The sequence below is a fragment of the Protopterus annectens genome, chromosome 4.part0, assembly GCF_019279795.1.
Source record: "Protopterus annectens isolate FY-2018-M chromosome 4.part0, PAN1.0, whole genome shotgun sequence".
NCBI classification, from domain to species: domain Eukaryota; kingdom Metazoa; phylum Chordata; order Ceratodontiformes; family Protopteridae; genus Protopterus; species Protopterus annectens.
The window spans coordinates 1,062,402,642-1,062,429,936 of record NC_056733.1 but is presented as its reverse complement, the minus strand read 5'-3'; the positions used below and the strand labels follow the sequence as shown (position 1 = coordinate 1,062,429,936).

The window sequence follows — 27,295 nt, the reverse complement described above, 5'->3', positions numbered from 1 at the left end:
CAGAACACAAAAGTAATGTAACAGTGCTAACACTAACTAGGAGAATGAAGCCATGATAATCATACCTCTCAACTGTCCACATTACCATAGAGCATCCAGACTATTGCCTCATATTTTTGGTCTGTTCCTCATAAAACTTGAGGTTTTCTGGCAAATCACTGATGACTGAAGCTAGTAAATAATGGAATACATTTGAATTTCAGACTTCATATATTTCATAAAATACATGCTAGCATAAATCATGTAATTTTAGCAACTTTCTAAGTTTATAAGAGCAATATTGAAAATATGTCCCTATTTCTGGCCTTTGTTCCCCTCCCCCATTATATTAGGCTTTGTCCAGATTTCTTGCACTAAGAGATTCAGAGGTATGGTGATCGTGCATATATTTTACACAGCTACATATTCAAACCAGTAAGGATAATATGTGGTCTGATGGAATACAAAACCATGACAACTTGCACAATGCTGGCATTTGCATATATAAAACAGAATCATGTTGTACACATTTAAAGAGGCATGTAAATAACCCCTGGGTAAAGAGGAAAATCCCCAACTCAGTGACACCCAAGCTTGTGGCTTCATGCCATGATATCTTGGTGGATTTCCCAGAGCTGTACTACTCACATGCATATCGACAATATGCTTGCCTCATGCGGCCAATTGAGGTAACACATCACTAATATGCAGGCATTTCTACTCATGATTCAGACTTGTTTTATGACAAAGTACAGATCTATGTATGTGTAGGTTTCAAGGCACATATCTTAAAATGATTAAACTTACAGAACCAGTCAAAACATAGGACAACAGTCACCTGTAACATGACTTGTGTAGCCACACCTATGTGTTTCATAGGTATTTACTAGGCTAACGACCACAAGATCCTTTTTAAGCCTAGCCATACATCGCAAATCTCGGACAAGTTCTAATACCCTTGATAAGTGTAAGCAGGGGCTTGGGAGATAAAACATTTACAAGTTATGGCCTGGGAGATGAACCATTTGCAGGTTGCTTGTGTCTATTAGAGACATAGGTGACAGACCAGGGATGAACTTCCTGTTCCCCATCCAATTGTTCAGGTTGCACTTGAATTGGGTTAGGGAGGAACTCTGCTTCACATGGATGGGGAGCCTGTTCCAGAGATGGGGTAATCTCTGGCATACATACCTGTCTCTCCAGCAGGTCCTATTTATATCGCAGGCAAGGTTTAAGTCTTTAGAACTGGTAATTCTGGTGCTGTTTGTTTTGCAGATATACAGGAGATCCATCAGAGTGGGGTCTGACAATGCCCTGTATGTCAGGCATAGATCTCCCCTCAAAAGCCTGTTGAAGACAGAATACAGGAATAGAGCCTTGAGGCGGTCTGCAAATGGCATTTTATTTAAGCCCTGTATTTTTTTAGTGAGGAACCTCTGTGGACGTTCCAGTTGTTGGATATGCCTGGTTAGGTACATACCAAATGGGGGCATTATACTCAATGACAGGTCTGATGAATGCCAAATACCGTGAAACAATGACTTCCTTGGATTTATATGCCATACCTTTGTTTCTAAGTTACGGAACGTAGAAGGATTTTTTCACTACTATAGACACATGATGGTCAAAGGCTGGATTACTATGTATGTGTGCCCCTAAGTCCCTGACTACTGGGTCAGCTCTAAGGGGTGTGTTGTTAATATGATAGTTACATATATGTGCATCACCCAGACAATGTTTTCTAACAGTGCAATGAAAATACATGAGCAGGTATCATTCAAAGAAGCTTAACTGTCATATGCAACACACACAAAGCAGTCTAAGTGATTATACCTTCAGTTATGTGAGCATATTAAAAAAATGATACACAGCTATATGTGATTGTCCAAACTCAGAATGCAAACCCAGATAAAGAAAAATTTAATCAGTTAAAATTTAAAGGATAATAATTGCAGAACTTAGAAGAATAAAACTAGAACTACAAGAGTAAATTAATGGAGTATGTATGATAAGTCCCAGCTTGCAGTACCTTAGAGTATCCCCCTTTGCTAAGGTACAGGTGAGTAAGTATTGGCAATCCTACCCCACTCTGTGCCAGGAAGTTGAAGTAAGGATGAAGCCACCCACAAAAAATGTTTTAATAATATAACACCAAAATCTGAAATTCCCTGTTTTTGTGTTTATCTTTGGAGTTACAAGGCCCACAATTCCAGATCTTATACTGGTGCTAGACAGTTACAAAAACAATAAGAATGTTAACTAAATAAAGTACAAAGGCCAGAGGCCAGTATCTTAGAGTGGTGACTGTGCTGCAACCTGCTCCTGTTTGTGTGCACGCAATGTCACTGGGCATCCTTTGACACAGATTCATTGTACTGTGCAGTCAGTGCCTTTGATACAAAATTCCATCAAGTCAAGACAAGGAAGCTGAATATACTTCCTTGACTTTAGTAATGGGAACATTTTTGTATGGCCAAAAGCTCGGCAAGGAACTGACAGGAATTATTCAGTTCATAATGCCACAGTGCCTGTAACAGATGAGGGAAAACGAACAGCAGCACCAACGAATCAGGTAGCTGCTGCAACTTCTGTTGTTAGACAATCATGCCTGAGTAATGAGGAGCTGGAGAGAGAGGTGCCACCAGAGCCACTGCTAGCAGGAAGTGAGCAGAAGGAGGATCATGTTGACCAGGGGTGGCCTAACCATGGTGTCGCTTTCAACAAGGGTGCAGCAGTTTCGTCAGATCTTGGGTTAGGGACTAGACCCAAGACTTTGTATTCACAATTGTTTTTTCCACAACTGCCATTGCATCTAAAGAAAAGAAAGAGAAGAAGATGGAATTACAGGTGAATGGTCAGAGCCAATGAGCGGAGAGCAGAGAACGCAAATAGAAGAAAATCTCTGTTTGACTACAGGTACTGTCGAGTTGGTTTATAACCTTTCCAGTTATGTTTTATCTACTTTGCAACATCGCTTACTCTGTAAAGGATTGAACTTTGTTCCAGCATACCGTTCATTTTATGTTGATACAATTTTAGATTTGAAACAGTTTGGCAGGACGCTGCAACTTAGACAAATGTTTGGTAATTCCACAGCTATGGATATTAATATGGGCACTTTGAGTAAACCTAGTATTTATGTACCACTTACGAATCTGGTGATAGAGGCTTTCATCAGAACTTGTGAGGATCAGTTTAGACAGTTTAAAAACTCTGACAATATTAAATGTTTCCATAATTTGCTTGCAAGTGAGAGGGAAGCATTGAGAACTTTGATAGATAATACCGAAGTAGTGATAAGACCTATGGACAAGGGAGGTGCAATTGTGTTAATGGACTCAGTACATTATGTCAATAAAATTAAATGCATGCTTGAGCAGGAAGACACATGCAGATCACACCATCCCAGGTGAATAATACTGTTACATGAGTTAAAAGTTTTTTTTCTGAACTAAGGGACTGTGATGTTATAGCTGATGAGATTTTTTTCTTTCATTTCAGTAGCAATATTTAAAGCATTGCCTAAGATACATAAAGATGCAACAGATCCACCCCTAAGACCCATAGTTTCAAGCAGGGGGATGATTACAGAATGTTGTTCTTTCTGGGTTGAATCTAAGTTGAGATTGGTGGTCTCTTCTGTACCTAGAATTTTAAAGAATAATGACCATTATTTGATAAGTGTGTATGAATTTTTATCCAGTAAGAGTTTTAATAATTATTTGTTGTTAATTACTTTAGACATGCAGAGTCTGTTTACTGTCATACTAAACAGGTATGGTGTACAAGCGATTAAGCAGTTTGTACGATTACATAGTAGTTTGGATAAGAAGATATTGTTACAGGTAACATCATTGTTAGATGTAATATTAGAGAACAATATATTTCTCTTTGAACAACAGCATTATTGGCAATGCTAGGGGGGTAGCCATGAGCACCCCCTGTGAAAATTCATATGCCAACTTAGTATTGGCCCAGTGGGAAAAAGAAGTTTTGGTTCAGGTAGATCATGAATGGAAGGAATTTTTAGCTTTTTATTCACGATTTGTGGATGATATATTCCTGTTGCGAGCAGGTACAGTAGAAGCATTGTGGAATTTTGTCCTCTATTTAGAGTCTACTACAATTTTTTTACGGTTTACAACACAGTATTCTTATACTGAGATTGAGTTTTTAGATATAAAATTAGAATGTGATGAGTTTAATAGGATTAATACAAAGGTTTTTTAGGAAACAATGTTGGAGGAATGGGTTGTTAGTGAAGAATAATAAGCACCCTGGTTTTGTTTTTTGTAACATTATTGTAGGTCAGACCTATAGGACATCAAGGTTATGCACAGATGAAGGACAGCTATGTACAGAGATAGAAGATTTGAAGTCTCATTTCACCACTAGAGGATATCATTCTAATGAAGTAAATAAGGTGGTAAATGACTCTTTGTAATTGAAAGAGACCAGAGCAGCCTCATGGTATTCTAGGAAAGGTGTGGAGAAGAGGCTCACAGGAGTAGTAGATCGGGCTAAACAGAAAGGTAACATAAATTTATATATTAAATACAGTGGTGATATTAGTGACGTGTGATATAATACAGAATAACTGGAGAATTTTACAGAGTGATGATGCCTTGAGAGGGTTGGTTGGAGATGCTCCCAGTTTCTTATTCAAACGAAATAGGAATATGAAACAGATTCTGTGTGATAGGGACAGAAGCAAGGTTAGTGGGACTGGGAGGCATGGAATGTATCCCTGTATGCATTGTAAAGCATGCAGATATATATCCAATGACTACATGTTTGTTTGTCCATCCCGTTAGTCAAAGGGTATATTCTCCTAAGCTGCAAACGAATTGTAATACGGTTAATATGGTATACTTATCTAGGTGCATGTGCTGCTCATCATTTTATGTAGGGAAGACCAACTGTAAGTTCAAAACTAGGATTTTGAGGCATTTATCAGCCATACGTTTGCATGAAGTGCATAATGCTCTGTATCAACATGTGAATAAACATCAAGGAATTTGTTTTTAAGTTTATGGCCTTACAGGTCCCTAAAATCAATCCAAGGGGTGGTGATCTGGTTACTTATACTGAGTACTGTGAAACACAATGGATTATAGAACCTGGGGGCAGATAGAAGCCCAGGTATAAATGGGATTATGCCTTTAAAACCTGCATTAAAGAAGCGTAGACCATGTGTTCAGGGTTTTGACTGTTGATTGGGTAATTATTTTAAATAATGAGTTTGTACTACACGGAATTAGTCTGATAAAGGGTGTATCCTGAAGGAGCTTACTATATTTGTATTAAAGGTTGCTGTTTTAGCCTGGTGGTCTGTGGAGCTTCTTCGTTGATTTGTTCCTGTTTTTACTACTGCAGACCTTCAGTACCTTTTGGTAGCTGCTTTTTGTTTTGTTGTAGCTATTGGATTCAGAATAAAATGATAGAGATGCAGTGCTCATTAACAAAGGAAGTAGCACCTGACATGAGAATTACAGGTCAGGCACACCTACATCATGTTATTTCATGCACACTCCCTTAGAAATGCTCTGCAATTACTTATGGAATGTTTGTGCATTTCATTAAAGAACTGGGAAAATTGTTACATGGAAATGTTAGTCTGCCCAAAAAAAAGTTAATACAATTCTGTAGCATTCAAGTGAAAGAGAAGTTTATTAACTATGTAAGGTGTATGGCACACTCACATGTAGGCATGTGCCAAATGAGCACTGCAGTAACAAAACCCGAGCTTTTCTTATGTACCAGTATTTTGAACATTTGATAATTAAGTAAATTTATAAATATTTTTGCATGCCTACACTATACACAAATGTGAGCAGTGCAGAACTCTGCAAATTGCTTCTACAGTATGCAGTTGTTTATTTAAAGTGACCTATAACCTGTACAATTCATTAAAAAAAAAAACAAATCTGTTAGGGGAAAAAATATAAAAAATAAAAAAAAGTACAATAAGCTGGTTGCATAAGTGTGCACACCCTTAAACTAATATTTTTCTGAAGCACCTTTTGATTTAATTACAGCATTCAGTCTTCTTGGGTACACACCTGCCATAAATTAAAGAGACTGATTAACCCCAAATAAAGTTCAGCTGTCCTAGTAGGATTTTCCTGACATTTACTCAGTTGCCTGCTACAGCAAAAGTCATGGTTTGCAGAGAACGTACAAAGCATCAAAGGGATCTCATGGTTGAAAGGTATCAGTCAAGAGAAGGGTACAAAAAAATTTCCACAGCATTGGATATACCATGGAACACAGTGAAGACAGTCATCAAAAAGTGGAGAAAATATGGGAAAATGGTGACGTTGCAAAAAACTGGATGTCACTCCATAATTGATGAAAAGACAAGAAGAAAACTGGTCAGGGAGGCTGCCAAGAGACCTACAGCAACACTGAAGGAGCTGCAGGAATTTCTGGCAAGTACTGGTTGTGTACTACATGTGACAACTATCTCCTATATTCTCCATATGCCGGGACTATGAGGTAGGGTAGAAAAACATCCAGGCCCAGCTAAAATTTGCAAAACAATACATCAAGTCTCCCAAAATCCATGTGGGAAAATGTGTTATGGCCTGATGAGCCCAAGGTTGAACTTTTTGGCCACAATTCCAAAAGGTACCTTTGGCGCAAAAACAACACTTTGCATCACCAAAAGAACACCATCCCCACAGTGAAGCATGGTGGTGGCAGCATCATGCTTTGGGGTTGCTTTTCTTCAGCTTGAACTGGGGCTTTAGTCAAGGTGGAGGGAATTATGAACAGTTCCAAATACTAGTCACTTTTGGCCCAAAACCTTCAGGCATCTATGAGATAGAGGAAGAGGAATTTCACCTTTCAACATGATAATGACCCCAAGCATACATCCAAATCAACAAAAGAATAGCTTCACCAGAAGAAAATTAAAGTTTTGGAATGGCCCAGCCAGAGAATAGACCTAAATCCAATAGAAAATCTGTGTGGTGACCTGAAGAGGGGTGTGCACAAGAGATGCCCTCACAATCTGACAGATTTGGAGTGCTTTTGCAAGGAAGACTGGGCAAATATTGCCAAGTCAAGATGTGCCATGCTGATAGACTCCTACCCAAGATGACTGAATGCTGTAATTAAATCAAAAGGTGCTTCAACAAAGTATTAGTTTATGGGTGTGCACACTTATGCAACCAGCTTATTGTACATTTTTTATTTGTTATATTTTTCCCCTAACAGATTTGTTTGTTTTCCAATTGAATTGTACAGGTTTTAGGTCACATTAAAGGTGGGAAACGTTTTGAAAAGATTTATGTGGTCTCATTTTTTTATATCACAGAAACCTGGCATTTTAACAGGGGTGTGTGCACTCTTTATATCCACTGTACATATATACACACACACACACACACACATATATATATATATATATATATATATATATATATATATATATATATATATATATATATATAAAATTTTGAAGTTTCAAAACTTCGAATTTCTTATGGTCAAGACCATAATGTCAAAGTTTTGAAACTTCAAAATGTAAACAAAAAAAATCCTTTTTTTTACATTTTTGCAGGGGTAAGCCCCCCTGCTAATTAAATATACCAACTCCCAGATCGCACTACAGCAAGGAAAATGGTAAATATACCATTTCACACTGTACTGCGATCTTCATTTAAAAGGTTCAAAGTTTCAAAACTTCGATCTTCTGATCTTGACCATAAGAAATTTGAAGTTTTGAAATTTAGAAATTTATAAGTAGACCCATCTATATATATATATATATATATATATATATATATATATATATATATATATATTCACTTCAGAAGACAAAGCCCAAAATCTCGAATTTCAAAAGACTGAGACCAAAATCTTGAAAGTTCAAAAGATTGAAAACTCAAATTTGGATCTCAGAATACTGAAAACGTGCAGGATACCAACACTTACTATATTCCAGCAGACGTAGATATAGAAACAAATACAAGACAAACCATATTACTTTTCTCCAAGTATAAGCAGGGGGGCAAGCCCCCCTGCACCACTTATATGGGAGGATGTGCCCCCCACAACCCCTGCAACTTAAATATATCAACTCCGAGATCGCACTTCACTACACTAACATGAGTTGTGTTGTAGTATAGCAAGTTAGAAAAGAATATGACAGGTTACAACAGGCAGTCTTGAAACATGTAATGGTATGTTTGCCATTTTGTTCTGTGTAGTGTGAGTGGGGGCACAGCCCTATACATGGGGGGTGCAGGGGGACTTGCCTCCCTGCTTATACTTGGTGAAGTGGTAAACAGTTTATCTTTTATTTCTTTGAGTTTTCAGTCTTTTGAACTTTCATGATTTTGGTCTCAGTCTTTTGAAATTCGAGATTTTGGGCTTTCAATCTTGTGAAGTGAATCCATATATATATATATATATATATATATATATGTATGTATGTATGTGTGTGTGTGTGTGTGTGTGTGTGTGTGTGTGTGTGTGTGTGTAGGACACAGGATGCCCCATTACCTGTAGGTGCAGAGAGGCCACATGCACTAACATGAAAAACAGAGACAACTAGTGTGGATAGAACAGTGAGGATCAGAAGGATCAAGATGTGTAAAGGCTGTATAGGTTGCCTTTACTGATCCATATAGTGCTGCAGCTCAAGTGCTCACAAAAGCAGAAATGTATTTATTCCGCTAGACTTACTGGGCCTTGCTTGGTGCATCACATACACTTACCACTGTGTACGATAAGGATTCCAAGTCAAGCATGTGGTGTCATTGGAAATAATGATGACAAACTGCATGAGATCACACAGGGGCCATGGGATCACCAGAGGTGACAATGGTGGTATAAGCTTTGACATGGGTATACAATGCCTGGAGCAGATGTAGACTAGGTGTGCATGGGGAAGGTGGGGATGCGCACAGGTATATCTTAGGGCTAGAGACACTGACAAAGGCTTTAGTCATTAGTCCTGCAACCTTATAATCAATACAATGCACAGCCCATCATTAGCAGGCCACTGGCTACCAGTGCTTTACTGTATATATCCACACTGTGGTCTACTGTTTGCAGCCCAGCTGTGGTCACTGATATCCACCTACAAACACCTAATGGTGAAAATGCTTCCTCTGCAGGTGCACATGATTCAGACAGGTTACAGCAACTTGTGGTATTTCATCTTCCTCATAACATTCCCATCCATATTGCAAGTACAGCCCACATGTTCATTTCTTGCAACACATCCTTATTTGGAATCGTGTGTGTATGCTGGTACCTGTGCTGCATGCTCAGGGATGCCTGAAGATATGATGATGTCATATGTATTGTGAAATGGCTGTCTTGTTTTCAATGTAAGTAGTGTATGAGGCCACAGATTTTTCTTCAGGACAGACACATACACATATATCAAAATGCACAAGCTTCATAATATCAAGGGAATTGTAGCTGGTAACATTTGTATTTTCTCTGAGTATTTGTAGTACATATTTATCGGCATGTCATAGCACGTAAGCCTATACAAGACATTATCACTTATGCTGAACAGGCATCTCTCGAGCTCTTACTTTATATGTCTTGTGGTCATTTCTCCTCTGGTTTCTCGCTATCACTGGGCATAGCCGGCTTTAGGCACCAGCAAATCCTGTGGTCGCTGGGGGCCCCCTGTTCCCTGGGGGCCCCCAACCACAGCAAGTTATCTTATCCTGATATTTTCTAACATGTCTGTCAAACCAACAAAAGCTAGTACAGCATTCTTGTATACTTAATAAACCACATGGATAATAATGCTTACTTATATCTCCTTTAAATTTCAAAGATATTTCTGGTTGTAGTAACAGTGTTTTGTCAAGTAACAGGCATCAGAATTCCATTAAATATTTTACATAGTGCCCCTGGCTTAGTTAAATCCTGTTGTTGGACAGTTTCTCCACTAAAACTATCTACATAGCCAGTTTTAGGTCCCTGCTATACCTGTGGCTGCAGGGGGCCCCCTTAATCATCCTTGACTGTGTGGGGGGCCCACAAAAGCTACTGCTGGTTGAGGAAAAATGAGGAAGAAAACAATGTATTTATTTACTAATTAGGCTCTTTAACCTGAACAGGGCTGTGCTATGACCCTGTTAGGATGAAGCTGATAATGAACATGACCAAGGTAAGTATTGGAAAGATCAGCAGCGCAGAGTGACCAAGGTAAGCACTAGAGAGATCAGCAGCCCAGAGTGACCAAGGTAAGCACTAGAGAGATCAGCAGCCCAGAATGACCAAGGTAAGCACTAGAGAGATCAGCAGCCCACAGTGACCAAGGTAAGCACTAGAGAGATCAGCAGCCCAGAGTGACCAAGGTAAGCTCTAGAGAGATCAGCAGCCCAGAGTGACCAAGGTAAGCACTAGAGAGATCAGCAACCCAGAGTGACCAAGGTAAGCACTAGAGAGATCAGTAGCCTAGAGAGACCAAGGTAAGCACTAGAGAGATCAGCAGTCCAGAGTGACCAAGGTAAGCACTAGAGAGATCAGCAGCCCAGAGTGACCAAGGTAAGCACTAGGGAGATCAGCAGCCCAGAGTGACCAAGGTAAGCACTAGAGAGATCAGTAGCCCAGAGTGACCAAGGTAAGCACTAGAGAGATCAGCAGCCTAGAGTGACCAAGGTAAGCACTAGAGAGATCAGCAGCCCAGAGTGACTTATATCTGTGCAAATTTTGGATTTTAAGAAGAGCTGATACTTCTGATAATCAGGGATGGTTTTCTCTTTCAGGGAGTTTTATAAATAGAAACAGAACACCAGATACTATAACGCTCAATTATTTGCTTAAGAATTCAGTGCAATCCCAAAAATAATAGAATAAAGACTCAGAATCAGGACTACATTTAAAATATTACTCTAATTCACTTAAAAAGTTAGTAGAATATTACCTTTTTCATCAGCACGTATTTTTGGACAATAAGTATTAAACTCAGATGTCTGGATTGAGTGTTTGTAATCCTGAATGATTTACCAGCAAATCAAACTTTTTATGAAAGAGAAAGCAAAAGTATGAAGAAAATCAGCTAAGGTCTGTGAAATCAGGGACAGTGATGGGTTTGTGAAATCAGGGACAGTGACAGGTCTGTGAAATCAGGGACAGTGATGGGTATGTGAAATCAGGGACCATGACAGGTCTGTGAAATCAGGGACAGTGACAGGTCTGTGAAATCAGGGACAGTGACGGGTATGTGAAATCAGGGACAGTGACAGGTCTGTGAAATCAGGGACAGTGACAGGTGTGTGAAATCAGGGACAGTGACAGGTGTGTGAAATCAGGGACAGTGACAGGTATGTGAAATCAGGGACAGTGACAGGTATGCATTACTCCTCAGTGAGGTAAATAAGTGACTTGCCTCTTCTGCTGTTTGACGATCGCTAAACAGCAGTTACTGATCTGGTGTGGCAGTATCATTGTTGCACTATGTATTACTATTTGCTGAAATAACTACAAAACTAGGACTGCTATGGCTTATGCTAGTGTGTGTGTGTGTGTGTGTGTGTGCGTGCGTGTGTGCATGTGTGCGTGTGTGCATGTGTGCCTGTGCGTGCACGTGCGCGCGCGCGTGTGTGTGTGTGTGTGTGTGTGTGTGTGTGTGTGTGTGTGTGTGTGTGTGTGTGTGTGTGTTTGTATGTACATATAAAATATCACTGATTTTTGTCTGTGCACACACCCAGTAATGCCAGGACACAGACATTATTCTTCTGGGTATCAATAAACAATGTACCTAAAGTAATTATATTTCAAAAGTAAGACATAAGTAAGACATAAGAACATTCAGACACTTAGATCTTCTTGGAGTCTGGTGGCCCCCACTCACCAAACTGTATAAATGAATACCGGGGGCTACCTTCATCATCCTTGACTCTGTGAGGACCCCCACAAAAGCTATGGCTAGTTGAAGAAAGATGAGGACAAAAAATTTATCAATTTTCTGATTGAGCTGTTTAACCTAAACAGTGCTCAGATATGACCCTTTTAGGATAAATCTGATAATAGCCTCTGGTTTCAACCACACCCATTCTAAAACCAGCCCTGCTTAAATATGTGTGTACAGAAAGCTGTTGTAGGTTATGGGGGGGGTAGAGATTGCATTGTCATCACAACTTTAATTTTCATCACAATCAAACCTTAGAGGTTTGCACATAAAGTCAGTATAGCTTATGTTTGAGCTGAGGACAGTGTGGTCATTGTTTACTTTTCTCACAGACCTCAGAGGTATAAAAAGAAGGTTACTATAGCTTGTGTAGGGGTGGTGTACTATCTAGGAGCAACAAATTAGAGTATATTACTGAAATCATTCTCACAATCACACATCAGGCTCATATACATGGGGCTGACTTTGAGGGATGTGGTGAGGATGAGCATGCGATGTATATGTATATCAGCAGTTACTTGCAATATATGGCTAGGGCAATTTAAACCTCTGCTTTCATCCTAATCTAACACCGGAGGGATGTATAGGCAGTGACTGTCTTTTGTGGGGGGTTAGGGAAGGAGGCAGTATTCCCAGATAAGACCTATGTAATCCCACAACTGGCTTGTTAGTTTATTGTGAGGTACTATTTTGTCAGCTTTGAACATTAAGCCTTGGCCACAACTTATGTCTTCATTGAAAGAAAAAAATAAGACTGAAATTCTTTTCTTTTTCATGATTTTTGTTTAGGCCACCATTGGAGTAAAATGCTAAGGAAATGCTGTAAAACGCATCCCAGAGCATCTGTAAAGCTATGGCTTTTTGGGCCCTGACTTGAGTAATTTCCTAAATGGTATTACTGAGCTGTCTTGTTCTGGAAAGGTGTGCTGAAAGGATGAAAGGAAAACTAAAGCTGAACAGCAACAGTGAATTTCTTTCCTTAATTATAATTTCTCTTCAAGCCATTATTTGATGAACAGGTTGTGTAAAAAGAAAAAAAAACTTTAAAATGCACTTCAGAGCATATTTATTTATTTATTTATTTGCAGTTGGTTTACCAGGATAGTCCATTGGGCCAAAATGAACCCATTTTCAATGGAGTCCTGGGGAGAAAAGCTCCAGAACAATATAGATTACAGTAGGTATTATACATACTTAAACATTATAAAACTTTCAAGTAGACAAATTCAAATACAATGCACAACAATTACAATTAATTTAACAGTGTTAAAACTAAAAAGGATTATACATAAATTCAAAATTCTAAATTTAAATTTCTACTAGAGTTATTTCATAAAGAGAGTTCTCCATGTGAGAGGTAGAGTGTAGAGTATACTTACACATTCTATGGTAATAATAGGAACATGAGAGGTAGAGTGTAGAGTATTCTTACACATTCTATGGTAATAATAGGAACGTGAGAGGTATGGATAATGAGAGAGAGAAATCAAGGGTGTAAGCAGGACTAGGAGGAAATGGGGAACATATAGAAAGTTATGGCTTCTTGAAAAAGCTGAGAGTAAGGCAAAATGTGAGAAAGGGGAAAAAAAAGTGATCAGAGTGAGACTGGAGGGTGTGCGGGGGGTGTTGAAACAGTAGTCCTAGTCATCACTTCATTTAAGTCCAGACCCAGTCATAGAGTTGTAATGTATCATTATTGCATCTAAATGACAGTAACTGTAAGTGTCCCTTTGTTAGGCAGGTCAACAAAGTGTGGTATATAGGCCTGTTGTAATGTAAGAGCTTGTAGCTGCAGGTCTGTCTGTGTGTACTACTCCTAAAAGTTTGTAGCACAAACTAAAAGGTTTCTTAGGAGGTGTGGCAGTGACAGGATGATACTTATACTGTAAGTGCCGAGGGGGCCCTTAACTTGACATTTGCTGAACCCCCCAAAATGCTAACACTGGCCCTGTCACTGGGTGGTATGTGCTGTTGCTGTTCCAGTTCAGTCATCTAGACTTATTGAAGCAGGCATCTTACATCCCAGAGCCAGAAGCCACTATGCTTCAACGTTATTATGCAGTGATCATTACAGACTACTCCCAGGTGTGTATTGCAGAAAACCAACTGGATTGGAAAATGTCTCAAGTTATCACTGTAGCATACTTCTTTTCTTTAATTAATTCTGGGAATTTCACTTACACTGCACACATCTACAGCAGTTCATAAGGTCAGCTCTGTTTCTGTAAGTAACTTGCCACTCCTTTCATTATGTATTTTCAGCTCAGTAACATAAGCAACTATAGCCTCTATAAGATTTTGTGCCTTCAAAAGGAACAAATGCTAAGTGGCAAATTCTGGGCTTACAATAATTCCTAAACTACACTCAGATTGTTGATATTTTGTTTGTCACCTCTTCAAGAAAATGTAAAAAAAAAATAATGAATACCTTAAAGGCTTCATTCCCCCATGATAAGCATTAATGTAGCAGATTGTACCTTTCGCCTTCAGCTAATCAAATCATAATAGGAACTAAATCAGATTTCTAGTTTCAAAAGTTTTCAGTTTTCTGCCAGGTGTCCATGCATGTAGAAAGTTATTGTTGCATCCAATTAGGCCACCTTTTTACAGAAATTTTGACTTCAAATGTATTTCTTCACTTTTCCAGATACATTTATTTTACTCTGCAAATATTTCTTTACCTCTTACATCATGTAGTTTCTGAACATTGAGTAAATAAAATTGAGACCCAGAGGACATGGTTTAACCTCCATGATGTTTATATTTGAACGTACTAGACTATATACACACCACAAGACATGCAACTTCCCTGAATCTAGCTCATTACCATTTACAGATATGCACCCCCATATCAAACATGACTATAAGAACAGGAACTTCAGCAAATTGAGGTCTGTATTGTGAATCAATTTGAACGGGTTTGTTACAACAAAAAGCAACAAGCACAGGGAGGGGCAGAAAAAGAGAAGCTTGAGCTTGAGGACAGAGGTGTAGATGACACAAGCATAACTTAAAACTATTTCTATGCAAAAGAAAGAAAAAAAAAAATATATATATATATATATATATATATATACATACATATATATATATATATATATATATATATATATATATACATATATATATATATATACATATATATATATATACTTTACAAGATCAAAATGCCAGTAGACTAATTTTCATAATTCCAAGACAACAACGCTGAAGTTTCAGATGAGCAAAACTTCATTTTAACGTCTTCCACAAGATCGAATGGTTGAAATCCCGACTGTTGTTGACCTCAGCTGAGCAGAACAGGAAACATGCTCATTTCCACACTGTAGTGCGATCTCAAAGTTGATATATTTAATTTGTAGGGGATTTGGGGGTGCAGCAAAAATGTAAACTATAAAAATAAAATTATTGTAATTATTGCTTTTACAAATTTCCACTGAATATTCATCCTGGTGGTATAGATATTTTCATGAATATTCAGTTGGATTTTTTATGAGTATACAGGTATTAGTTGGTGGGCAGGGTTTAGGGGAGAGTTATGTACCAATTATGTAAATTTAAAGTGATCGGACAGTATTTAGATATGATTGGTTGTTGGTTTTGTTATTGCATTACATGAGAAGTACATTGCATTTTGTACTGTCAGTTTTTTGAGAGTCGGCAATTTAGATTTTCAGCCTTATGAATATTTAGTGTTGTCGTCTCAGCATTATGAAAGTTGGATTACTGGCATTTTGATCTTGCAAAGTAAATCTGTATATATATATATATATATATATATATATATATATATATATATATATATATATATATATATATATATATATATATATATATATGTATAGAACCACTACTAAATCCTGAAAACTCAAACTACTGACGCCCAAACTCCCGAGACCAAATACCCAAAACACTAAAATACCGAAACATCAAAACCACAAAATTCAAACTACTGAAAACTACACTCAAAATACACCACACACATACACATACACACACCTTCTCCCAGAATACAAACACACAAACCTAAACTACAGACAAGCAGGGGGGCTGCACCCCCACCCCACCCTACTTAAATATTCTAACTCCAAGGTGGCATTACATACACAAACACATGAAACACCACCACACACCAACATTCCCCTCGCACAGACACATAGGTTCATAGGTTGGTACTAGGCTAGCAACCCTAGGGCCTATACAAGCCTAGCCATAACAATTCCCTGGCTATTTCTTCCCACACTATTTACTTCCCTGGACCCCTGTCTAGCAGAGCGACTGACATGATCCCCGGAGTGAATTTCCTTTCTCCCATCCAATCGTCAAAGTTCCTTTTGAAGAGGGCCAAAGAGGCACTCTCTGCTTGACATGTACGGGCAGTCTATTCCAGAGTCTGGGGAGTCTCTGGGTCAGGAACGTCTCCCTCCAGCATGTTTTGTTTATTGTGATTTCAAAGTTTAGATCCCTGGAGGGATCCCTGGCTGCTCTGAGGGACTGGGATTTCTTTAAGTGTAGCATGTCCAATAGCTCTGAGTTTGACATGGCCTTGTATGCTAAGCAGAGATCACCTTTGAGTAGACAATATGCAACAGAGTATAGCTGGAGTTTTTTAAGGTGGTCAGCGCAGGGCATCTGCTTTAGGCCTGTGATTCTTTTAGTGAGGTATTTCTGTGGCCTTTCCAGTTGTTGCAGATGTCTTGAGAGGTACATACCAAATGGGGCGTTGTATTCTATAATGGGTCTAATGAGGGATGAGTACAGTGGGACAATGACCTCCTTTTTTCTGGATGAAAAGCCCTTAGTGATGAGGTGTGCCACATAGAAGGATTTCCTGACTGTTGTGGTGATGTGGTTATCAAAGGTGAGACCACTGTCCACCTGTGTCCCTAAATCTCTTATCAAACTTTCGGTGTTTAGTGTACTGCCACCTATGTGGTAACATCACAGTCACAACACACACTTACACACTAAACCCCAAACCAACATTTACACACTAAACCCCAAACCAACACATCTAAACATAGATACTTACCTGACCTTCCACCATACCACAACACCAGAAGCGTGAATGTCAAACTCCCGATGATCGGGATTTTGAAATTCGCGCTTCTGTTTTTTCGGTAATTAGGGGTTTCGGCTATATAGTCTCGAAAGTTTGAAATTCGGTATTTCAAACTTTCGAGATTATGTAGTGATCCCATATATATATATATATATATATATATATATATATATATATTTTATATATATATATATATATATATATATATATATATATATATATATATATATATATATATATATATATATATATATATATATATATATATATATATACTGGTCTACTTTCGTTCATTGAAAGTACACCCTACAGAATCCAAAATCACTGACTCTTTTTAAGCAAAAGTGCTGTTTAACAAAAATCGCACTTTCGTGACCTACAAATAACCAAATAACAGAAATACAGCCATATACACTAAAAACAAATTTTTGAAGGAGGGCAAGCCCCCCCTGCACATCCCTGCTAATTATATATACTAACTCCAAGATCGTACTACAGTGGTGAAAAGGGTGTATTCCCTTATCCTCACTGTACCACGATCTATACCATCAAATCCCAACTGCTGTAACCTTCCACTCCCATTACAAAAGTAACAGACAACTGAAAAACACTGCACCTGCTGGTCCACATGATCCCGGAACTGCCAACCATTCTTCGGTGATGTGTAGTTCGCAAAAGTGTGAATTCATTAAACAGCACTTTTGCTTAAAAGGAATCAGCGATTTTAGTTTTGGTAGGGTGTACTTTCGATGAACGTAGACCCAGATATATATATACATATATATATATATATATATATATATATATATATATATATATATATATATATATATGGGTTCCGTTCAGAAGCTCAAAATACTGAAATCTCGAATTTCAGTATTTCGAGCCCAAGAAGCCGAACCCACATAATAGCGAAAGTTTATAAGCTCGAAATTCAAAACCTCGAATACCGAAGGTTTTGTATTTCGCGCTTCTAAAGTTCCGCTATGGTTATGTATTCAGGTAAGAGTGTGTGTGTGTGTGTGTGTTAAGGGGTTTGGGTAGGGACTGTCGTGTGAGTCAGTGTGCTTTGTTGCTGTGATGTGTGTGTGTGTGTGTGTGTGTGTGCGAAGAGAAAGTAGCTTGTGTGGTGGTGTTTTGTGTGTGTTTATATGTAGTGCGACCTCGGAGTGAGAATATTTAAGTAGGGAGGGTGTGGGGGATGCAGCCACCCACATGCGGGGTGCATGGGGGCTTGCCCCCCTGGTTTCATGTAGTAGAGTGATTGTGTGTGCGTGTGCGCGTGCGCGCGTGTGTGTGTATAAAACCGCAAAATTCAAAACTTCCGGTATTCGAGGTTTCGAATTTTGCAGTTTTTAGTTTTCGTTGTTTTGTGGATTCCACTTCTTGGGTTCGATATACTGAAATTCGAGATTTCAGTATTTCGAGCTTCTGAAGTGAGTCCATATATATATATATATATATATATATATATATATATATATATATATATATATATTTATTCCAGAGAAACGGTATATAAGGGCTATTAGTGGGGCCTCCATTAAACAAGTTTGTCCATCATATCTGTAATGGACCAGTAGGATGACTGGGTGAAGTACAGTGTAGGACAGCAACAGGCTACATGAGGTGATACCTCTTCAGCATTAGCCAATAAGGCCAAACATGCAGTACACCACCTTGTTCTGTAAGACTCAGTTTAGACATTGCTACACTCTGTCTAGGTTCACTGACAGGAAGCAGCTTGGAAGTGGGTATCATGGTGGTAAGGAGGTGGATGAACATCCTCTGTGTCTAACAAACAAGACTTGAAGGGCAGAGTAGCAGTTTGGGATCCAGAATCTACTACTTAGGGGGGGACAGACTACAAATGGTTTGGGAATTGTGGTGAGGGAGAGGTTTCAGAAGGCAGTGAGGGATGTCATCAGAATTAATGACAGACCCATGGCAATCAGTCTCCAATGTAATGATTGGGCAGTATTCATAATCTCAGCCTATGCCTCACAGCAGGGTTGTGATAATGAAAAAAAAGGGCATTCATGCAGCAATTGCAGGACTTACTAGATAAAGCAGGACAACATAAATTGGTGTTGGTAATGGGAGACCCAAATGGACATATCAGGACAGACAGACCAGGATTGGAGGACTGCATTGGTCCACATGGGTAGGGTAACAGGAATAAAGGAAAAGAGGCCATTCTAGACTTCTGTCTGGCAAATGGTTTGATGGTGGCCAACATGCTACTCAGGTAGACTTCCTGGGGTAGAATCAGTGACTGCAAAGTCATGCACAGTAAAACAGTCAGGCCACAGCACACTGGTTTCCACAATCAGCTGCAAGCAGAGGTCAAGGAAGGCTCTAACAACAACAGAGACCAGGCTGAAGACCTGGAAGTTAACTGGAGAGAAAGGATAAGAGTTCAAGGAATTACTCAGGGCCCTAGCACCTCAGGAAGGGTTGAAGAAGAATGGTAGCACCTCAAAACAGCATGTGGGAGTATTACATAATAGATATGCAGCAGAGCCAGGTACAGAAATAAGATACATAAGAAAAGCTCATGGTGGAATGTAGAAGTCCAGGAAGTCATCAAAAGAGAGATGGAGTGGAGGAAAAAGTAGGAGATAGAAAAGACGGACCAAGCTAAGAAGGAACACTGGTTGGCTAACAAAAAGGCTAAGAAAGGAATTGCAATACCAAAGAACAAGACAACAGAGGCACTCTACCAGCTTCTGGAAAGTGACTCAGTAGATGGCACAAAAAAACTCTATCAAGTTGCAAGGCAAAGACAGAAAGATAAAGAAGGTAGTCAGACATCCTTCATAATGGATGCCAGCAACAACCTACTCACCAGCTCACTAGCCAATAGGAAATCCAAAGCAGAAGGGCTACTGTCTGCAGATTCTGAATGAAGAAAATCCCACAGAAGCTGTACTGCTGCAGACACAGCCTATGATAAAAGAAGAGGAGGAGCCCACCTTAGAGGTAAGAACAGCATTAAGGAAAATGAAGTCAGGGAAAGCAGCAGGAACAGATAAGGTTAAAACAGTTATGATCACGATGTTGGGTAAGGTATTAGAGAAATGGTTCCTGATGGTGCTTATAGTGATATATCCCAGATGGCAGGAGATTAGTACCAGTGTACAAAAAAGGGATATCCACAACTGTGGGCAGTACAGAGGCATTAAACTCCTGTCACACTGTATGAATGTTCTGGAAAATGTGACTGCTAAATGAATATAGAGAGTAGTAGAAAGTACTGTAAGATGGGAGATGAGCAGTTTTGATTCAGAGCAGGATGCAGTACAACCAATGTTTGCAGTGAGACAGACAGTTGAGAAGAGGCTAGAGATGAGGAAAGAATCCAACTTGGCATTCATAGACTTGAAGAAAGCATATGACAAGGTCCCAAGAAAACTGATTTTGGCAGTCCCACTGTAATTCAAACTCCCAGAACATTGAAACATTGGTAGAATTAGTGCAGGCTATGTACAAAGACCCAATGACTCAAGTAAGAACAGTGTTCTGTTTCACATAGGGGTTCCCAGTGGGAGTGGGTGTGCATCAGGGGTCAGCTATAAGTCCACTGCTGTTCATACTGGTGATGGACTACATCAACAAACAGGCTGGAGCGGACAGGACAATAAAGTTGCTGTACACAGATGATGTGGCATTACAGGCAAACACTGAGCAAGAACTTTAGCAAAGGATAGGGGAATGGAGGGCAAAGGTGAAGGCAGGTGGGATGAAAGTGAGTATAGATAAAACAGTTCTAATGGCAGCAAATGAGGAAAATCAGAAGAAGCTCAGAACTGAGATAGAAAGGAAAATAGTGGAACAGATTAACAGCTTCAAGTATTCTCGGAGGGGTGGTTGAGGAGAAGGGAAGTCTGATTAAAGAGGTCCAAGCTAGAATCAGAGGGTCTGCAGCCAAGTGGTACAGAGTGTCAGGGGTGATGTATGACATGGATGTAAACCTTGTCATCACAATGAACAGAACATGCTGGATGGATAGGTTCCTGACCCAGAGACTCCCCAGACTCTGGAATAGACTGCCCATACATGTCAAGCAGAGCGCCTCTTTGGCCCTCTTCAAAAAGAACCTTGATGATTGGATGGGAGATAGGAAATTCACTCCGGGGATCACATCAGTCACCCTGCTAGACAGGGGTCCAGGGAAGTAAATACAGTGGGACGAAATAGCCAGGGAATTGTTATGGCTAGGCTTGTATAGACCCTACAGCTGATAGCCTAGTACCAACCTATGAATTATGAACCTAAGAAGAATGCCAAAGAAGCTGAAAAGTAAGGTGTACAAAACAATGGGGAAAACAGAACTACTGTATAGTACAGAAACCTAATTGCAGTAAAGGCAGAGAAGTTGAGAAAACTAGAGGTGCTGGAGATGAAGTGCCTTTGATGGGTGGTAGGATGCACACTGTGGGACAGGCAAAAAAATGAGGACATCAGAGCAGAGACTAAAGGAGATCCAATTGCAGAAAAGGTCAACTAGAATAGATTATAGTGGTTCAGGCATATGTGCAAAAAATCAGAAGATAATCTGCTGAAGAAGATTTAGGAAAGACAGGAAGAAGGCAAGAGGAAATGAGGGCATCCAGAAAAGAGATGGATGGATTGTGTGACAGAGGACCTGCAACAGACAGGCATGACTGTTGAAGATGGTAGGAGAGTGGCACTGAATTGAAAGAGATGGCAACAATTGACACAACACCCTAACCCCATGTAGAAAATGGGGAAAAGGGGGTTGTTGATGATGATAATGAAGTAAATTAAGTAAGTGAATATATTTGTGGGCTTAATTTGAGACCTCAGTAATGTGATTACACTGTGTGAGCATTGCCATGATTTGTTCAGATCTCTCATTATGGTAAGCACCTACTATCAACATTACTTTGTACAGATATTAGTCACATGTCCTCAAATGCCTGCAGACACGGGCCTCCTACACTTACTCTGTAAGACATGGCAGCATCTTGCGTGTTTTCAGAGGATGAAGTTAGCAGGCTTCTTCATATCATCATTCACCAGCACCACACATACTTGCAGAAAGACTGCCCATCTTCTAGTGCAGAACAAGAACTGGTTCAGATACATCCACCCTACATATATATGTGTGTGTGTGTAATAGGAATACACCAATGAACACTGCTGAAAATGTAGCCAAATGTGACATTTTGTATTTTTTGCTTAATGTGTAATCATTTTCTTTTTTAATTGATGCAATTTTTGTTTGACAGGTACTGCAGTAGAGCGAGGCCTTATCCAGTGGATGGCAGGAGCACATGCAAGCAGTGAATCTCATAAAGAAGTGAAATCATATGATTTTCCATTTGGAATGAGCTTTGTTAAAAGAGTTGCTTGCTTCAAGTATCTCCCTATTTGCCCAGTGTTCAAGGGATTTACTCTACGAAAGCATGCTGGCAACAAAAAACTCCCTGAAAACACACAAGAAATCATTGAGGACAATGTCTGCACAAGAGTCTAATCGATTTGCAGTCTCAGTAAATATTTCTGTCCAGAAGCTAACACTATATAGTGAACAGCCACAAAACAACACTGATTTTTGTATTAAGAAAGTGAAATCCAGCACAAGTGTCTCAAAAGTAACAGAGAAACTGAACGTTTTATCCAAAAGCAATTCTGAATGGCTGAACAAGAAATCAGTGTAAAACAAACTTCAAAACTAGTACTTCTAATGATATGGACTACTAGGTGTATGATCTCTCAATCCATATCACTGTTACCAGTATCTGAGGGTCAGGGGTTACAGTTCCATCTGCTAAACTGTCCCAGTAAATATTAGTAATCAATAACACCAAACAAAATAAAATATAAATATACATAAATATAAATAACTATAAACAGCTAAGAGTGGGCTCACGAACATATGTGAAATGCATACTGTTGCCTTAGGCTACAAACCTACACCATCCACATCCAAGTAAGCTCCAGACTGAACAACTACATAGCACAGTTACAGGCCCTAGGTTCCTAGGCTCTCCACCACCTCACTCTCAAATCAATGTCTTACAGTGCTAGTTTATCCAAGTGAATGCAATTTGAATACAGCTATTGCATTCATAAGCAAATACACACACAGACACACACACACACAGTCAAGCACACATACAAACTTACAAGAGAGTCTAGTAATGCTTTCCAGTGCCACACGACTCTTCTGCTTTATGGTAGAATTCCCACCATCAAGGTCATTACTGGAAAACTCGAGTTACTGTTCCACTCTTAAAAATCATTATTTCAGACAGCTACAGCAAAGGAGAGAGCAGAAGAGAGAATGTTGACTAGAAAATTAACATCAGACTGTCCAGACAATCTAACACTCATTTCTTGACATTAGTGTCAGCACTATTAGTGATTTTATAAATTGATTATATGAAGACCTGAAAATCACAACAAAGTGAATATTATCTACACACCTACCCAGGTGTATGGATTAGTTTCCAGCACTGACACTGCAATGCAGCATAAGGGGAGTGCTGCAGTCCTGAGTATACCATTCTTTAGATGGGATGTTAAACCAAGGCCCCGTCCGTCTGAACTGATGGCAGCTCAGATGGATGTAAGAGATCCAACAACATATATCGAAAAGAGCTGGGAAAGTTCCCAAATGCCCTAGCCAAAGTTCCCCTAATAGTATAACTACTACCTTGGATCTCCTCTGAAAAGAGGTCACTAGTCTAGAAGAACTAAACCAGTCAACAAAGGATAGATAAATAAATAAATGCTAAAAGCAGATGCAGGTTTATATATATTTTCTTCACATCACTGAAATAATGTATGTGCAATTGCATATTTAAATTTCATATCTGGAAAAATGCCTACATTTTTCATTACAGCTTTATTACAGTATTAACAGGATGCATAAGCAGAAACACAATAATAATCCAACTCCTAACATTTGTTTGGGGGGACTATAATGCAGAGCTAGTCTCTAGAAACAATACTGAATGTCCAGCTGGAAATCAGTCCATCATTAAATCATAAATCCTTCACACAGAGAATCACGTGTAAGTTGTTAGAAAGAATGAATACACAAATTATGATGCTGTAATTCAGAACAAAAATCTAAAATCTACATTAAGAAGCACACCAAGAGGCTGTTATTCATAGAAGAATCTACCACCCACTATGTCCAGGAATGCCCAAAACTTTATTCTAAAATCAGCATCTTGGCCCAATACTGAGCATCTAAACATTAAACTGGGCTGCAAAATAGTAGGAAAGCAGAGTGCAGCATTTGTGATGAATATTCTAAAAGGAAAAGGTAATCTAGAATCAGAAACTATGCTGAATATTCTATAAAATATAATTAGAGTGTAAAGGTTGCATTCAAAAGGTTAACAAAAATCCAATGCTGGGTTACAACCAAATGCTGATACTGAATATATTAATATAAACACATATTCTTATCTGCAGCTAGAATTTTAAATTCAAACTGAATGGTGTAATGGGATATGAACTCCAGAAAATAAAGTGTCATAGGTACACCAGAACCTGTAACCCAGAATAGTAAGATAAGATTAAAACAATATCAGATAATGAATTTGAAAGGAATAATCCAGAATTAAAGTTTTAAAACTCAGTTGTGCTGACATGTAATTCTTCAGCATTGATGCTTCTTTGTTAGATATGCAGTCCAGAAATAAAATCTGACTACATCACTAATCATTCTGTAGGAAAGCATACTCCAGAGACTACATTTTAAAATCACACTAACATATATAAGTAACTGCAATTGAAGAATAAGAATTTAGAAATTTACTAATCTATAGTCACTAGAGGTCTGATCATGGCGGGGTTTCTGTGGCTAGATGAGCAACAGCCAGACTCCCTGAATACACTCCCTGAATACAAAACATAATTTGTGGAAACTGCAAGTATTGTTTATCAAAAATGTTTTTTGCACACTTTTTTTCCCAGTAAAAAGCAGCTCAGTTCAGGTGTAGCAATATGTTACTGGAGGACTATATTATTTTTCCTTTGTCTTCAATAGATTATGAGAGTTGAAAGGCTAAGTATGTTAGAAGATGTTTATCATTATGATCAGTGCTGAAGTAACTTAAGCTATATGGGTTCTATGCTATATAAATATAAAAGCTGGACAGCTTCTAAGACTTCAGAGCACCTTCTAAATGACTAACCAAGGCAGGTTTGGTCTCCAAGTCCTTCAGAGCTTTCCTGCCACAAAGAAGAGTGCTCCTATGTGGGCTTTCGCGGATTGATTGTTGGACAAATGCTGTTCCATTGCTAGACAGATAAGTTTCCTTCAAAGAAAAACAAAACTTCCACTTTACTTTTTTTCTAAAAGAAAACTTACTTTGCTGAAAAAAAGAAATATTTTTTAAGCTGGGAAAAAGCATTTTTTTTTTATTTTAAAATATTAATCAATTACAATAAAGAAACATAACATATAAATTTCACACAAAGTAACTATTTACAATAGCCAATATTCAATCATGTTATATATATATATATATATATATATATATATATATAAAGAAAATTATTTTTTTTAAATAAAGAGAAGGATCAACATTCAATTAATACTTTCCCACTAAACTTTCTACTTTCAGCCATTTCTCATAGCATTATTACTTGTCACCTCAATAACATGTAATTCATTATAACAAAGTCTTTGCAATATTTATAAATTCAGCCATTGAGATAGTATTTGAATTCTTCTAACTTTTAGTGGCTTTTCTAGCTATTGCAAAAATGTTGCTAAAATATTCCAAAATAAGATGATATTGTGATTTAGGAATAACCCAAGAAAATGGAGCATTACAAATTACTAAACATTTAGTTAACTTAAAATTGTCAGACCATAATGTTTGCATAAATATATTAATATTTATCCCAGAAAGATTTTAATACTTCACAATCAAAATTCATATGTTGCCAATCTGTTTGTAAACTAGAATTACATCTCTAGTACCTAATATTATGTTTCTTGTACATAACTTCAATTTTATGTGGGGTAATAAAAGCTTTATGTAAAAATTTCCATGAAAATGTCTTCCAGGTTAAAGATGTTGAAGTATTTCCAAGTGACTTTAAAATCATCTGTTTTATCAGAATCCAAAATAATATTAATATTTAATTGACAAAAAAGTCCCAATAATTGTATTTGATATTTTATTAATTTGTATATACTTGAAATGTACCCTTTATTATTATTTAAAGTATTCCTATATTTTTTAAAGATTCTACAAGAATGTAAAGGATTTTTATTAGAGTCTGTTATATATCGTATTTTAGATATTATTAGTGTCTGTTAGTCTGTATTGTAAAACAATTATTTGAGTGAAAATCATATTATTTCATTACATATTCTAATTTAATAACTGATTCCAAAAATTACATCTTTATTTCTTAAGATCAACATTGCATTTATATTTGAAGAATCTATACAATCATCTGTAAAAGCTATAGGAAATAATATAAATATCCAAGCCTTTAAATCAGAAATTTTATAAATAAAATTTCTAAAAGAGTTCCAAATATTATTAATGTAATTAGAAGTTGTTATTTTAAAACTATTAAAAATTATTTATTGACCAAATAAAGTTATTTGGTAAGATTTTATTATGTAACTTTGGAATATGTTTAAACATTTCATATCATATTTACTCATGTATAGTTCTCCATTATGCTGAATACTGTACATTTAACCATGTCCTTACTGTCTTAAAAAAATGAGGATAATATATATGATTCTATGTCTGGAAAACCAATTCCTCCATCTTCCCAGTTTATTATATGATGTTAGAAAGATATCCTAGATTTATTAGGGTACCAAAATGAATTTCTAAGAATAGTATTAATTCTTTTTACATATTTTTAAAGGAGTGATCAATAAGTTTTGAATAATATACAGTATTTTGGTAAGCTTATTATGTTAATTACAATTAAACTTTCCTCTATAAAAAAGGAATTATTTCATTTATTTATTAACATTGTAATGTTTTTTATAATGCATTCAACATTTGATAAAAACGATATCTTTATAATTAGCTCTTAGAATAATACCTAAGTATTTTATTTGGTCATTATTCCAATCAAAATCAATTTTTTTTTAAATTTTCATCTATTTTTATTACGTAATACTATTTTTGTTTTATTATTATTATTATTAAAATGTAATCCTGAAATTATTTCAGTCATGTAGTGAGTGTAGCAATATTTATAATGATGATTCTATATTTCCTATTGTTAATAAGCTGTCATCTGCAAAAAGTATTTTAAAGGAGTATGAATTTATTAACTCAAAGCTTATGATTTTTTGATTCATGCGAATAAAATTAACTAATCGTTCTATAATCAAG

The 27,295-nt window shown here is 37.6% G+C and overlaps 1 protein-coding gene across 1 annotated transcript in view; it reads left to right on the top strand.

The window, feature by feature from the left end:
* SLC23A1 (solute carrier family 23 member 1) overlaps window positions 1-24,188 on the top strand; it is a 505,682-nt gene extending 481,494 nt beyond the window's left edge. Inside the window, exon 13 of the mRNA XM_044069843.1 lies at window positions 22,187-24,188. Coding sequence (XP_043925778.1) covers window positions 22,187-22,434 — 248 coding nt within the window. The 3' untranslated portion in view covers window positions 22,435-24,188. The remainder of the gene's footprint in view (window positions 1-22,186) is intronic.
* The last annotated feature ends 3,107 nt before the right edge of the window (window positions 24,189-27,295 follow it).